This window comes from Rasamsonia byssochlamydoides (genome assembly GCF_041956645.1).
Source record: "Rasamsonia byssochlamydoides strain NRRL 3658 unplaced genomic scaffold VTN77scaffold_74, whole genome shotgun sequence".
Taxonomy (NCBI): Eukaryota; Fungi; Ascomycota; class Eurotiomycetes; order Eurotiales; family Trichocomaceae; genus Rasamsonia; species Rasamsonia byssochlamydoides.
The window spans coordinates 104,703-120,654 of record NW_027192457.1 but is presented as its reverse complement, the minus strand read 5'-3'; the positions used below and the strand labels follow the sequence as shown (position 1 = coordinate 120,654).

The window sequence follows — 15,952 nt, the reverse complement described above, 5'->3', positions numbered from 1 at the left end:
TACCGCTGAAGCTGCGCATTCCATGCCACGAACAAAGCATGTTCACCACTTCAAGTCATGCATACTCAGCAATAAATAATCATCATGGTAATTTGAGTGGTGCCTCAATTCTTAAACAGTGACAGATGCTAAGAGTCCTCCGTTGTCAGACCTTGTTTGGCTGTCCATGATTGTACAGTACATACCTAGGTAGCTACCATGGATGATGGGAGTCACCTGATAAGTCAAAAGTCGGCTAAGCCCCGGAAACGCCCCGATAATGGAGCGATAATCGGATAGATAACCACTAAGCCCCAATAATTGCTCCTTGTGTAAAGGTCGGCACTGCCGCTTACCGTGTTTGTCCCTGGCGCGGCCACCAACTACATAAGCGTCGCTGCTATATATCCTCCTGTTATTTTAGACCTCTCTGCCCTTCACCTCCTACCCATTTCCGCTTCACCTTTGTCTTCATTGACTCAAAACAAGTCTGAGTCTTTGCTTGCGTCTTATACGGGCCCTTCTCCGTTCTAGCCTGATTCTGGCCCATTCCTATCGCCATCTATAACGACCACTGCTCGATGAACGAATCCTCCGACGATCCACCGCCTATAGATCGCACCGGCATCTGGGACCGTACCAATGCAGCCTTGAACTTCAGGTGGTTTGGAACTCGTCGTCACAGCGAACGCCAGCGTGATCGTACTATTCTTCCCACAACGAGCCTGTCAGCAACCCGTAGCGATGGCCTCCATCCTCAGACCGGGGCTCCATCTACAGGTGCCCGTCAAATGCCAACTGCTCAGCAGTCGTCTGGTGATCGAATCGAACATGTCTCGATATCCTTGTCTCCTGCGGAATCCATTCCCGTGGATTCGCATGATCGAGAGAAGGCTCCCACCATAGGGCCGGAGGACAAACATAACGTTTTCCTTCGGGTATTTATAACTGCCAAGATGATTGTCTGTTCGAGCTGGGTCAACTGGCTTCTGTTTTTTGTCCCTGCCGGAATCGCTCTGGGTGCTTTGCATCGGAGCATGGGCGATGAAAGCCCGATAAGCCCGACCGTGATATTCGCGATCAATGCCGTTGCAATCATTCCCCTCGCCTCGATGCTTGGCTACGCTACAGAATGCGTTGCCTCAAATATGGGTGATACAATTGGTGCTCTGTTGAATGTGACGTTTGGCAACGCGGTGGAACTTATTATCTTGTATGTCTGATCCCCTCCCGTAGCTCTCTTCGATCATTGCGAGTGGAATTGGCTAACGCTTTTTTCATAGCATGTATGGTCTTCATATTCCCCTCCACCTGGGTATTTCCGTTTTAGTTATTCTGCTATTCTCATATACTGACTGCCTCATTCCCACCATAGCATCGCGCTGGTAGCGGTAAGCGGTTCCTAGACTCGTCAGCTTTAGGCTCAACTCTTGCTGATACACTCTTTATAGGACGAAGTTGCCATCGTTCAGGCGTCACTTCTCGGATCCATACTTGCCAATCTACTACTGATCCTGGGCATGTGCTTTTTGTTTGGCGGACTTCGGTTCCGTGAGCAGGTAAGCCTGTCGCACTTCCAAGCACCCACAAGAGAAACTAACGCAGAAATAGCTCTACAATTCCGCCATCACCCAGATGAGCGCTTGCCTTCTTAGTCTGAGTGTGATCAGCCTTCTGTTGCCGGTGAGTTTTCACGATGCAGCTATTAAAACCGAGCGCCGAAACTGAGACGCATCAGACTGCTTTCCATGCCTCTTTCAGCACTATCAAGACTGCAGATGCCGCTGTTGTTAAGGTCAGCCGCGGTACCAGCGTTGTAAGATCCCAAGTTTCCTTCCAGCCCCTTCGTCGCCATCTTGCTAACGATTCCAGGTTCTGCTTCTGGTTTACATACTCTATTTGCTTTTCCAGCTGAAATCGCATGCTTATATCTACGAGAGCACGCCTCAACACATGATCGATGAGGAGTCCCATCCCGGTGTCCTAGCGGAGATGCTGCATTCATCACCTAGCTCCGACACATCCAGTGACAGCGACAGCGATGCCAGCTCGGGTTCCAATACCACCGTGAAACGCATTAGAAACGCGCTTCGAAAGAAGAGGAGACGCAAATCTAGCTCCGCCTCAAAGGAGACCAATTCGGTTCCGTCGCTCCCGTCCTTCGTTCGAACAGCATCGACTGGTTCTCATGCCGTCGACACACCATCGGTGAATGACGCTTCAGGAACTCTTCCTGGCAATGGAGCCAATGGACTCGAGGCGAACCAGGCTGGACATGCGATTGCGCCTGAGAAACCATCGGCCGAAGTGTCAAACCCCTCACCTGAGGTGACCTCGCGTGACTTTGAAACCACACAAACGAAAAAGGCTGCCAGAGAATCTATCCAGAAGGCAAAGAGCAAATCACATAGTCGACGTAAGCATCGCAGAGATCAAAAGGCACGGGAGAACACGGATGAGAGTGATGAGGAAGCTCTCCCATGGACTGCCCCTGTTCGCGCATCTGATCGTTCTTCACCACGGGAAGGATTGATGAACGACATCGCTTTGTCATCTGGTGACACACAGCGACGTTCGTTCAATATTCGCAACTTGCCCTACAAGCCGACACTTCCCCGTGTGTTAACATCGAGTATGTTGTCACCCTCCGCACAACCTGCGCAGTTGGATATGCCGAGTGCCGTGTCTGGAGTGAAGCCACAGCGATCACATCTCCGTCGCACTAGCTCCCTGCCAGATCGTCTGAATGCAACACTTATAGCCACGTCGATACCGTCTGCTCAGCCGTTACCTCACCTAGTGTCCAAGAAGCGGGTCGAGATAAAAGAAATCGAAGATAAACCAAGACTGTCTCGTGTCTCTGCGGTTATTTTACTCTTAGTGACCACTGGCTTAGTCGCAGTCTGCGCGGAATTTCTTGTTGACTCTATTGACTACCTCGTTGACACCACTGGAATAAGTCAAGCATTCATCGGCCTGATCATCTTGCCCATCGTGGGTAACGCTGCTGAGCACGTTACCGCAGTCACCGTCGCGAGCAAAAACAAGATGGATCTTGCAATTGGTGTTGCTCTAGGCAGTAGCATACAAATTGCTCTCTTTGTGACACCGGTCATTGTACTGCTCGGATGGTGCTTGAACACCGAAATGTCTCTCTACTTCAGTCTCTTCGAGACTATCTCGCTATTCGCATCGGCCTTTATTGTCAATTATCTCATGCTGGATGGTCGCAGTAACTATTTGGAAGGTGCTTTGTTGATTGCCGCCTATATCATCATTGCTGTGGCGGCATTCTTCTACCCATCATGTGAGAATACGAGTACCGCCAACGGTGGACCTTCTGATGCGTCATGTCGCTAGGTTACTAGCCTTAGTGGGCTTCCAACGCGGTTAAATGGCTTAACCAGATCAGCAACAAATTGATGAGCTTTCAATGCTGGGGGTTAGGTAGGGAGATTGACAGGTTTTGAATTTTCGTCTTTGAGTGGATGCGTTCGATTCTTTTTGACAGGGAGAAAGGGGGAAGAGGGAGAGAGGGAAGAAGAGAAGAGAAGAGAAGAGAAGAGAAGAAAGATGTAGTTTATGTCAATGTCGAGGAGCTTAACTAGTATTGTCTATGACACGCGATTAGGCTAATCAATCTGAAAATCCTAGAGTTTGTTCAGATTTTCCAATTAATTCTTCGCAATAGCCAAGGGCAGCTTCTACATGGACCCCAAGAAGCCTCAATTCATTGGGTAGACGTTACTTACGTTTGCCAATACGCATAATAATTCACCTTGGAGCGATTTTCCTAATTGTGAAAAGAAGCCTACCCTCCAAGTTGGGAAGGCTCATGACACCAGCGGCAATTTAGCTGTAGGTTGGTACGCCGAGCCGATACATCTTCGTAAGTTGTACGCCTTGCGTACAGAGTATATTCAATTTGCTGATGCTCCACCCCAGACCGTATCTTTTTAAGATTTTTGACAACCTAATCTTTGGGGAAATAATTCCAGTGTCACAATCTTAGCCCCCCTAGTTAAACTGATTGAGAACACCGATAGATTACAGGTTTAATGGGTGATTGTGTTGTAAGAGTAAGATGATGATATCACAGTAAGCTTTATACTGCAGGCAGTGCTTTGCACAGCACCATCGCTTACAGATACTTGTAAACTATGTATGACTGACAGATAATAGGAGTTATGTTACTGCCTTGGCTGCTTATTGTCATCATCGTGACCATCAGAGAGCTCAAATTAGGCCTAGTTTGATCAGTAAAGTACCAGAACCTTGTCCTTGCAACATAGGTGGCCATGCACCGGGCAAGTAGCATGTGATATTTGCGGCTACTTACATGAATATCATTGAAACTGACGTTCCCTTCTGACTCAGACTTCCATGTCAAGGTCAATATAAAGGATTATTCAAACGGTGGATCAACTCTATCACTGTCCTTTGTCAAATAAAAAAAAAAGAAAAGGAAATAATGAACAACGAGGATGGTGAGGTGGCCCCTCCTCCACCGTATCACAATTGGCAGGAAGCTGTACCCGACACAGCGACTTTTCCTCCTCCACCTGCACCGAGCTTCTTGTATTCGACCACGGGCAATGCCTCGAGTGATGATGCGGAGCGCGCGCATTATTTCTGCGACAATACTCCTCTGTGGAAGCCCGTCAAGCCTTCAGACGTCGTTTACTCCAATGTTCAGAGATCTACTTTCCGTCTCATCCAACCACCTGAGTTTAAAGGGACTTTGACTACGATATCCAACGGAAGGTGGAGAGGTAGAAGTCGAGAAGACTGCCATGATTGTGTGCTCATCACAAGCCTGCCTCTCTATTTCTCTGTCCATGACTCCCCCTTCGTGACGGAAAGGTCCAAGACCATCTATTTCGAAGTCAAGCTCCTTAGACTGGATGAACGGGCCCGTACCGACACTGCTGACGCTTGCGGACTCTCCATCGGTTTCCTGGCACAGCCATACCCAACGTGGCGATCTCCAGGGTGGGAAAGAGCAAGTGTTGGCGTGTTTTCAGACGACGGTTGTCGATTTGTAAATGATTCATTCGGTGGCAAGGAGTTCACGACGCCGTTCAATGTTGGAGAAACCGTGGGTCTGGGAATGACCTTTGAACTCCCCGATGCTGGTGATCTGCAACATCGCGTGGGGTCAACTTCAGCAAGTCGGGTCAGGATATTCTTTACACGCAATGGACGGGAAGTGGGCGGATGGGATCTTCATGAGGAAGTCGATGAGGATGCTGGTAGTGTCGAAGGATTGGAGGGCGACTACGACCTGTACGGAGCCGTTGGCTTATTTGGGGGTGTTGAGTTTGAAGCTTGCTTTGACAAGGCCGGGTGGATGTGGAAACCGCCTTTCTAAACATTTCTCTTGCTGTCAATACGGACAAGGTACTTCGTACTAGATCCTACTATTGACTTGCTCTTGCATTTCTGGGGAACGTCATTGTATGGACCCAGCTTTAACGGCCAGGTATCAGCTTACTGAACTATCTATAGATAAAGGTGCTACCCAACAAATGTTAAGAAAAGGCTCTAATCGTCCACCGGTCTCTCTCGTGTGTTGTGTTCCTGTGCTGATTCTATTGATAGACTTCGTACGACACAGATGGATTCATGCATCTAGTTTGCAGGTGGAAAAGCATCTCCGGCACTAAATTGCGTTTCAGAAGACGTGCATATGCATATCATCCTACGTATACCCGTAAATAAAATCCCAAAGATGCACCCCTGGCCAGCTGCAGAAGGACATTCTCGGTCGATGTCAATTTGCTAAACCTAGAACGTTGCACGTTCTGCAGGGCGATCAGGGTCCAGGCATTCTTAGCGCTTCGGGGGGGAAGGACACCATGCATTTCCGGCATTAGCTGATGCCAGCTCCGTCAAGCCATCATCGTGGGGAGAGCGTGACGATCTGAGGTAAACTCCATCCGTACAAGGTCAAATGCAACGATCCTTGGGGTGAGAGGCGATGGTACGGGGTACATAGTTAGGTACTTCATACTACTTACGTAGTAGCGTACTTCCTCCGGTGGCCTGAAGGATCAGCGAAGAGAATATTGCGCAAAGAGGCTATTGCTTGGTGGGCCGTGGACGCATGGAATGACAATAATAATATGGAGAAGCACGTCAGGTAAAAAGGGAGTATGGGGATTAACGATAATAAGATGAGAAGGTTAAAAGCACATCATCCTTTTCAGGTATAATTAATGTACGGAGTACGTATGCATGTCGTTCAGCCAGATGAGCAACCTACCGGTCTGATTTGTCCTTGACTCCGGATAATTTAGCTGATATCGAACTTAGTCCTTTGCGAATTTCAGAGCACCATGGCCTGAATGAATCTTCCGTCCTACAGTCCAGTCGAGAACCTAACCCCGGTGAAGCACGGCATCCATCCATGGATACGTCTGGGCCGGCCTCTGCAGCTAAAGCAGGCGTTGATACAGAAGGTAAGGCTCAATCATGACAGCGTGCAGGACTGATGCGGACTGGATCGGACCGCTTAATTAGTTAGTTCCGTGACGGGCAGGAGCCACCCTTGGTCAGTGGAGGCGGCGGGATCGATAGCGCGGTTATCTCTCGTTCTCCCTTGTCTCCATTGGCCTCTGTCCATCGGGTGGCTCGCTGGGTCGAACTGAACACGATTGACTGGTGTATTATTGCTGTTATTATTATTACTATCATCACAGGAAACGATCGTGATTACTGACTCCCGACGGCTGTCCCGCTTTCGGCACGACCTTCCTCGTCTACTGCTCCTATCATTTGCTCATTCCGGGGTCCATTGTTGACTGTGGAGTTGACAATTCATCTCGGGCTGGGGCTGCCAGGTGACATTGGCAGGACCAAATCCACCATTGGGGTGGGATCAGGAATGGAGCTCCGGAGCATGAACACAATCACTCCGTAAGTTTCTCTGCGAGTCTGTAATAATAATAACAACGAAGGACGAAGTAAATTGCTGCGTCAACACCCGCAACGACAATCACGGCAGTTCTTGCCAGGTGTGGATCTTCCCAATCAGGCTAGCTGCATGATCTCCGCAGGAGCTAGGACCTACCCAGGCAGGTAGCAGGGACTGGGAAGGTGCAACGGAGTAAGGACTGCAGTGCCAACCGGAATTTTTCTTTTACAGTATTTGATTTTTTTTTGGTTTCAAATAACTGAGATAACCAATAACGGCCGGCCATATTCTGAAATCTGAAAGGATCACGACACCCTCGTACAAACCCCGTTCTCCGACCGAGACATTCCCGCGGAGAACCCCAACGAACTAACGTGGTTATCCTGACCAAAGATGACATGAGGAGAGCCTGGGAACAATTCTTCCAGGAATTCACCTCGATGAGCAACCCACTGTTGTCCAGCTTCTTGTAAAACCCATAATGATCCCACAGTGCGGAGTACAACGGTTGGCCTGGGATCGACTAGGTACCTAGGTAGCTAAGTATGGAACTAATTATGTCTGGAACGTCGTCAATTACCTAGGGGAGTAAACTCTTCTAGGTAGAAACTAGCATCTCTCATGCACACAACCGAACTGGGGAATACACGCTCAGATGAAATTCATTTGTCGTTGGCGTGAGTCGTGACTCGGTCTAAGGGTCAAACCAAAGGCTCTAGAGGGAGACGCGTTCCCCATACAATTGCGATTGTTATTATTATATCCGCGGATTACAGAGTACGGAGTACCTAGGTTAGGAATGGATGTGTGGACTGTGGAGGGTCCTCAGGAGCTACTCCGTCCTTAACCAACTATGGAAGCGCCACGAAAGCCCTCGTACTGCAGTGGGCTGCATGTCATCGTGATACCAGACGCCATGGCGTTAGTAGGAAGTTAAGAAGCAAAACGACGGCCCCAGTGGAGGCCGCCACTCCTGCATAGTCACGGACTCACGATAACGAAAATGATGTTGGCCGCTCAGGATTTGGTGCTCGTTTCGGGGCTTCCAAAACCAGTACAGTTAGTCACTCTGGACCTAGGACTGTAGACACTCCGTATGGAGTATCCTGTGGGCGACAGGCCGTCCACGCAAATTAGTTGATGGGAGACGATGGAAGTAACTAATGATTTACTGGCCGCTACTGAGCAAACATCGGAATCTCGAGTCGACGGGGCTGTGGACCTAGTCACCTAATCTTGGCAAGGCTACATTGCATTGCATGCCTTAGTAAGAAGTTACACACACAGCGCCCAAGGCACTAAGAATGTGCGGCGATTCGGACCATGCAGATTTTGGCCAGGTTTCACTTGTACCTCACAGCCCTTCCAGGCGGGGGAAGAAAAAGGAAAAAGATTAAAGCCGACAAGCCATCCTAACTGCGACGCTCGCGAGGCAGGAGTGACGATAGCCCTGTATCTTCCTTCAGCATCGGTGCTAGGATGTCATTGACGACAATTGATTATCGTCCCTGGACACGGTATCTAGGATCGAGGTACCCTGTACTTCAGCTATCAGGCCTTGTTGCGCATGGACCCTTTGCGAGAGAACGACTATCAACGAGTGCACGAGCTCAACAGTAACTCAGCAATGTTGAGTTTTCATGAAGTTTGGTAACCAATGACCACGCCTGGTTATATAGGCAAGGTTCGGGGTCCTTCGAATAGCCCCGAGTAAGCTGCAAAGCATACTTGACTTCGTCCTACCTGGTGTCTTCTTCTCAACGCCGATCATCGTGGAGCTCGCTAGCTTCGTCCATCATCTGTGGCAATCAGGTTGAGCTTGGAGCTCGGTCGAATCATGCATGCAGGAGTTTAGGTCCTGAGGATCGCTACTATTCGGCTAGACAGAATAAGCATAAGTTCAGCACTGATTAAGAATCTGTAAATGCCGTGTCTGGAATTTTTACATTTTATTTGCATGTTACTCCCTATATATCTTTCGCGGCAGGTCTCCACTGAAGCTTCATCCTTACTATTCTGTATGTGCACCTATCCCCTGAGTCGTCATGCCATCAACGCAATCACTTCAACGGCTTGCAGGGAAGACGATCTGATCGCCGCCAGGATTATGGTTGTCCTCAAGTCTCAGAAACGAAAGAGACGTAGCGCACGGCTGACTAACCAATACCATGATTCCAAGTTTCTTCTGACGACGGCAGGAGACCATTGAGACCAACCTGGGCTCGTGTGGAAACCCCGAAACGAGTTCCTGGCATCTCAATTGACTCGAAAGCTTGAAACAGTGTGGGTTGTTAAATATGGACGAAAGGTTTCCTCCATAAAAGGCAGATATTTGGAGGAGAAAAAGAAAGAGAAAGAGTACAGCGAAGCAAGCCGGCAGTTCTGCTCAATATTTTTGGAGACAAGAAGAATTTCCGCCAATGGGTCTGACTCTGTATACGCAGCTCCAGATCTGTATTCCTTTCAGTTGCAGCAAAGCTTGAAACTTTACCAGACAATTTTCCGAGCCACCAATTCTTGATGGCATAAGATCAAAGGAAGTTGATCAAACCTATATATGGATCAGGAACTGGAAAAACTCCGGCTACTTCGTCTCTATTGTCTCAAAGGGTTTTGTGGAAACCGATTCTTCCAGTTGAGAACAGAGGCAATCTTGGAAAGAAATGTCATGAATGAGACAGACTCTGGAAGCGTGCAGGCCCAGCAGGAGCTATCTACGATATAGAACTGATCGAACCCTCGATCAAGCGGAATGTGACTGGATTTGGATAGACCAAATCTCTTTGTTGCAATTGATGGGTATCTTCTCTCTTTCCGGAGCTTCCATATAAAGAATGATAAAGAATCCTTTGATTCTCTATATCAAGATCGCCTCCAGCACCGGTTTTCAGAGTCTCAGTGGAATGGCACGGGATGTCTTCATCCAAGCGATTCCATTGTAATCTTTTGTTTCTTATCACGCCAGTCCACAACCAGACAGACCTGGCCCGGTGAATTTGTCCCCATCCTCCGGTGGACACTGCACGAGAGCCTGCCGCCGAGTTCCTAGCTTTCTCCACTCCGTCTGCAGCCACTGCTCACTAAGTGGGAAGAAAGCAGGCCGTCGAAAGTTTGCCCCAGTCTGCTCTAGTCCATGAACCATCCGCACCCTGATCACGATCAAGTCGCTCTCACTTTCTTCCCGCCTGGATGATGTACAGACGACAACTGGAGGTCTCCATTCTAGTGGGCCTGGCCACCTCCGCCAACGCGCACTGTGCATCGGCCATCCACCACTCTGTGGGCTGGCCCCTGCTCGCATGTTACCTCTAGCGGCGTCGGCGGCGGCAAACCCCCCTCCACTCTATCTGTCCCCGGAAACATCCTGCCATCTAGATCAGGCCATGACGCGCGAGGGCAAAAATACATCTGCATGACACTCAAAATGTCAAGTAACTGGAGCCCACAAGGTAACTTTTTTTGCTCCTCATGCATCCTTTCAGTCCTGGTCGTACACTCATTTGTTCTTTTCTCTGAGAAGTAATTTTCTTTGGTCCATAAGTACCACCAGATTCTTTTTAAATAATTGTCCATCATGCTTTTATAAGGACGGAATGGATCAATCTAGCTCCTCATTGTAATCAAAAAATTTCCATTGCCTTCTCTATTTGAGAAGCACCGGTTGTTGCCAACCAATTCACTCGCTTTCACATCCTGACAAATCTTACTTCACTCTCCTCATCACTTGACTTCACTTTACTCTTCTCTTTGTTTGTTTGTTTTCATCCTTCAGTGGCAAGTTGCAACCTACGCTGCAGGACGATCCTTCTTTTCAATCCTCACATCGTGGAAACCTCCTCCATTTCAGAAACTCTCAGCGCGTGTAGCTGAACAGAAATCATATGAGAACTTGTGTTTATCACTAGTGTCTCAGTCAGAACGTCTACTTCAAAATGGCTTTTCCATTCATGCGAAGCTTCATCATACTCTTGTTAGTGTCTCATCCCTCTCTTTATCGCCCGACTGTTGTATGCTGCTTGTCTTGCAGCTTCAAAGTATCAATTGGTATTTATACTAACGCTCTCACCACCCAGTCTCTACCGCTACGTCCGCTTAGTGGTGAATTTGGTTGCCTTCTACACCTTCAAGCCCATTCCTATCCCCGAGAATCCCCGATTGACCGGACAAGATGTCACCGTCATCATACCATCCCTGGAGGGTTGTGGAGACGAGCTGGTTGAAACGATTCGGACGATTCTCGACAACCGGCCGTTTGAGCTCCTTCTTGTGACCATCGACGCTAACCGCAAGAAAGCTGAGATGATGCTGAAAGCTATGCCTGCTTACCACTCCTCCAAAGTTCGTCTTTTCACGGTCACGCACCCCAATAAACGGCGTCAGATGACTAGAGCAATTCCCGAGGTCAAGACGGCCATCACTATCTTTGCTGATGATGATGTGAGTTGGCCACCAACTGCACTCCCTTGGATTTTGGCACCCTTCGACACCGACGAGCGATTCGGCGGAGTCGTTACCTGTCAGCGGTTGCGTCGGGCTGTCAATCCTACATTTTCTCAGCGCATCTGGGGTTTCCTGGGCGCCTTGTATTTGGAGCGGAGGAACTTTGATTGCGCTGCCACCACCCACATGGATGGAGGGGTTCCATGCCTTTCCGGACGGACTGTCGCATACCGGACCAAGATTCTACAAGATGAAGGCTTCACGCACGCCTTTACGAACGAGGGATGGTGGTTTGGAAAATACCAGTTGAACGCGGACGACGACAACTTCATCACGCGATGGATGGTCTCTCACGGCTGGGAAACCTACATCCAGTATCATCCGGAAGTCGAGGTCAAGACCACGCTGGAGGATAATCCCAAGTTTCTGAAGCAATGCGCTCGCTGGTCACGGAGCAACTGGAGAAGCAACTTGACCAGTATGTTCAGTGAGAGGTATATCTGGTAGTAAGTATCCCATTCTCCTTTGACGCCGTTCGCCTGATACTGCCTGCAATCTCCATTTGTTTCTTCCTCTCCTAGTCGAGCCAGGTAGCTCCGGTGGAATTCCCGCTACCCATCACGGCTGGTTTACGTGGCTTGGTAGTGGTGAAAATTGACCGGGTCACGGCAAGCGGGTCGACGAAAGAGGACTTGCGGTGCTTGGGTGGGGATATCCTAGTTTGGCAAGACACATGAACTAAAAAAACGAGAGTTGTATAAGACGTGCGCTAACCAAAGGGGTCTGTGTTGCAGCCGCCAGCCATGGAGTACCTATGCCGTCCATCTGACTACGTTGTCACCTCCAGCCCTCTTGGGCGACATGGCGCTCATCTACCTCTGCCACAAGGCCACGGAATCGTGGGATCGAGACTCGCACGTGCTGGCGATGCAAGCGCTGTTGATCTGGATGTTTATCAGCAAGTTCATCAAATTGCTCGGGCACTACATTCGTTATCCGGTGGATATTCTCCTGCTGCCTGTCTCCATTCTCTTCGGCTATTTCCATGGCGTGATCAAGATATACGCCGTTCTCACTCTCAATGTGGTAAGTTGCACCAGAAAAAAAATTCCAGCTTCTCAAGACTCGCAATTTTTTATTGTCCGAAAGTGCCTTTTCGTGCCTTTTCCTATGGGCCTTTAGGGCGGGCTGCAGGAGCCTTGACTCTGCCTAGAGCGTTTAGTGCTTTGGGTAACGGCCTAGGCCCCCAAGGCCTATCCGTGATGAATTGGCCTAAGACGTCGCACCCTCCGACTGGCCACTCTGTCGTTTTCCTTCCCCGCCCAGTGCCACTTCTTGCCCTCCTCGTCCCTCGCAATCTCTCCACCGTGCTGGCCTTCACTCTTTCCCTGATGCCTTGATTGTGTCTCATTGACAATCGTTCCAACACACTGTTCCTTTCCTGTCTCTTCTGTTCTGCCTTTTTTTTTTTCAAGAAGGGATGAAGGAATTTGTGGTCAATGTTTTTCGTGATTCCCTGTTTCAAAACCGTGTTTGAAAATTTGTTATCTTGATATGGTTTGCTACCCGCTCTGGGGTGATTATCGCCAGTTCCACCCTGCAGACTATCCCGAGTCTAGGCCGGGATCATCCCCTCCACTGCTCATGTCATTAGCCAGCTCTTCCTGCCCACAATATTGCAACGGCCTGCAGCTAACTCGGAATCTTACGCGATTTACAGACTGCTTGGGGAAGCCGAGAAGGTGCAGACGTCCATGACTCCGAGCGCATGAGGAAGCGAACCGACATTGAACGGCAGAAACAGAAGTTGGACATACTGGCTTAGGAAGCTAACCCACGCCGGCTCTTTGTTGATGCACCTCGGGCTCTGTCGCAATGAGATCGGTGGCTTCAGCTCTCCCCTTCATGGGAACCCATCCTCTGCGACTGGAGTCTACTGTCGCATTTACGGAGTACAGTCACCACCTTTCTTTTCAGAGAACCACTCAGAGCGTGGAAATTACTACCGTCCTGCCGAGTCTGCAGCTCTCGGAGCCCAACCAATTTTAGCATTTGAGAACGACTGCTCTTACTAATGATCTAATTGCGAACGTTACGATGGCATGTCTCTATTCATATTCGAATTGGTCGAGAGGAACCTTCCAAGTAATTCCCAAAGGGATTTGAGTTTTACAGAGCCCTTAGCAGATTTGCTATCTCTGTACCAAACTCTTTTCCGCCTGCTTTGGTAAAAAAGATATTTTTCCGTGACTTGCAAGTTTGTTTTTATCTGCTGTTATTTCTTACTCTCTGCTTTCTGTATGTGATGACCTCAGCTGGGAAAACAGCACCGCTGGATCAGTCTATCAAAATGGATTCGAAATAAGTTAATGGTACCAGAAGAGATGGACAATTCTGCTGTTGCCGTCGAGGGTGCTTGTGTAACTGTACAAAAAGCATTTCTTTATTCACTTTTTGCAGATCAGAGTCAATACCATCTAGACCAGAAGAGACGGATGGGAGGCTATCTGTCGGCTTTCTCACACTTGAAAGCTCTGTTCCAGCCCTTTTCTTTCTCCCTTTCCCCCTTCTTCTCCTTCTTTTCTGGCTTGCAATGCATTAATTATCTTCTTGTCTGGTCGCGATCTTCTATTCGGTTCCTTGTCCCCGGCAACCCGCAGTACTTTTTGTCTCTTCCCTTAGCCAGTATCTGTTCTCGGCGCTACTTTTATCTGTAATGTCTAGCAAATTCTGACATTATCTCCCTGTCCCAACTTTTCTAGGCTTTGGAACCGTAAATATCTCAAACACGCCATTTACATATCTCGCCGCTCCGCTATAAATATAAACATCCAGTTGGACAACATATTCAGACAATACGGACCTGACGGCCTCTCCGCTTCTTGAAATAGTGGCCGTTTCTAAATGTAGGCTTCCGCTTACGACCAGACCTTAGGAGTCTTGTTCTGGTGTTGAAACTTAGTGGATATCCGCCAGGCCCGTTCATCTCTGCTGAAGTAACGCTTCGGTGCCAAGTAATGTGATCCACATAATGATGGGCTATCATATGGAAGCGACAAATGATTCGAAGAAAGTCATCTAAATTGGAGAAGTGCTCATTTAAAGAGGCGATATGAAAGACATACGTCCTTGCTGAGCTGGCGTAGTCGTGATGTGGGGACCGCGGCAGGCGGTGGCAATAACTTCGTTGGCTGTCAATTAATTCCAAGTTAACCTTGTGAGACCGAATGCAATACATACAATCCGCAGACATTTTGATGTATCTACACTAAGCACGCACCATTTAGTTTTGACACTTACTGTATCTTTCGCGAAGATATTTTATGGACTTACACTAGCGCGCAGGCGGCGCTCTTGGGGGATCAGTATCACAAGATTGCAGTCATTATTTAAACGTCATGAGAACTTTGCCTCGCTCGCCTGCGGTGCTTTCCCCGCTGTCAACGCGGACTTCCATTCTAAGCAAGATCTCGACGTCCCGTTGCTTTCACAGTTCGGTGAGGTTATGGGCCATTGCCCATCCGATTACTGCCCATGGACCTCCCCCTAAAGCTCCAGTTCCTGCGCCAGAATTCGATGAGCGGCGCAAAAAGCAGGCCGAGTTGATAGAACAAGGAAAGGAAGCTCGTACACAGCCTTCAAAGCCTAGTACGACACTCAAGAAGCGATTTTGGAAGGATGTCCATGTCAAAGAGACTCCAGGTACCTTCTTCTCTCTCCTCTTCTTTCTTCCAGGTGCTGACATAGTGATCTCATTAATCCAGATGGATACCAGGTGTTACTCGATAGTCGACCACTCCGAACTCCTGCGAAAACTGTCTTGACGATCCCGCCGACCAAACATCACCTTGCTGAAGCAATCGCGCTTGAGTGGGATCTCCTCACCTCCGCTCGACAGGCTCTGAAACAACATTTGATACCGCTCACTTCTCTCACCGCCCGTGCACAGGATATTGCTCGGGAAGATCAGAATGGCAAGACAGAAATAAGGCAAGAGATTTTGAGGACCGCGATGCGGTATCTGGACACAGATACGCTCCTCTGCTGGGTGCCGGAGAAGAAGCTCTATGACCCGGAGCCGCTGGACGAAGCGGAAGCAGGGAAGCGCAACACGCTACGCGATACGCAAATGAGGGTGGCTCAGGAAATAATCGGCTTCCTGACTCAGGAAATATGGCCGGGCATTGAAGTCAAACCTGTCCTCGACGCAGACAGTATCATGCCGGTGTCTCAGCCGGAGGCTACGATAGATGCTATTCGGGCATGGATTTTGGATCTCCCCGCTTACGAGCTAGCTGCACTGGAGAGAGGAGTGCTCGCTGCTAAGAGCTTACTTGTCGCAGTTCGATTAGTCGTTGAGTGGAGTGAGCATTTCCGCCATCTACAGCGACCTGGGAGGACAAGGTTTGGTGTTGAGGAGGCAGCTGAGGCGGCAAGTCTCGAAGTAAGACATCAGACCGATATGTGGGGAGAGGTTGAAGATTCTCACGACGTGGACCGAGAGGACCTGAGGAGGCAACTCGGCAGCGTCGTACTCCTAGTCAGCGGAGAGACGAGGTGAAAGGGCGAACGAGTTAGGCCCTGAAACCCCCTTCCCAAAAATCTGTATATTAGAGA

The 15,952-nt window shown here is 49.1% G+C and overlaps 4 protein-coding genes across 4 annotated transcripts; all 4 read left to right on the top strand.

Annotated features, from left to right (window-relative positions):
* Positions 1-560: 560 nt before the first annotated feature.
* On the top strand, positions 561-3,339 carry VTN77DRAFT_8574 (uncharacterized protein; the record flags this gene model as incomplete). Its single annotated transcript, XM_069425086.1, has 6 exons — positions 561-1,192; positions 1,355-1,370; positions 1,431-1,538; positions 1,591-1,662; positions 1,718-1,795; positions 1,852-3,339. The coding sequence occupies 6 exons, from the start codon at positions 561-563 to the stop codon at positions 3,337-3,339; spliced, it is 2,394 nt and encodes a 797-aa protein (XP_069274564.1).
* Positions 3,340-4,450: 1,111 nt separating this feature from the next.
* Positions 4,451-5,350, top strand: VTN77DRAFT_8573 (uncharacterized protein; the record flags this gene model as incomplete). The annotated part of the gene is made up of 1 exon (XM_069425085.1): positions 4,451-5,350. One exon carries the CDS (start codon positions 4,451-4,453, stop codon positions 5,348-5,350), a length of 900 nt encoding a protein of 299 aa, XP_069274563.1.
* Positions 5,351-10,827: 5,477 nt separating this feature from the next.
* VTN77DRAFT_8572 (uncharacterized protein) lies at positions 10,828-13,160 on the top strand (the record flags this gene model as incomplete). The annotated part of the gene is made up of 4 exons (XM_069425084.1): positions 10,828-10,865; positions 10,969-11,841; positions 12,130-12,421; positions 13,056-13,160. 4 exons carry the CDS (start codon positions 10,828-10,830, stop codon positions 13,158-13,160), a joined length of 1,308 nt encoding a protein of 435 aa, XP_069274562.1.
* Positions 13,161-14,733: 1,573 nt separating this feature from the next.
* Positions 14,734-15,896, top strand: VTN77DRAFT_8571 (uncharacterized protein; the record flags this gene model as incomplete). Its single annotated transcript, XM_069425083.1, has 2 exons — positions 14,734-15,037; positions 15,100-15,896. 2 exons carry the CDS (start codon positions 14,734-14,736, stop codon positions 15,894-15,896), a joined length of 1,101 nt encoding a protein of 366 aa, XP_069274561.1.
* Between the last annotated feature and the right edge of the window lie 56 nt (positions 15,897-15,952).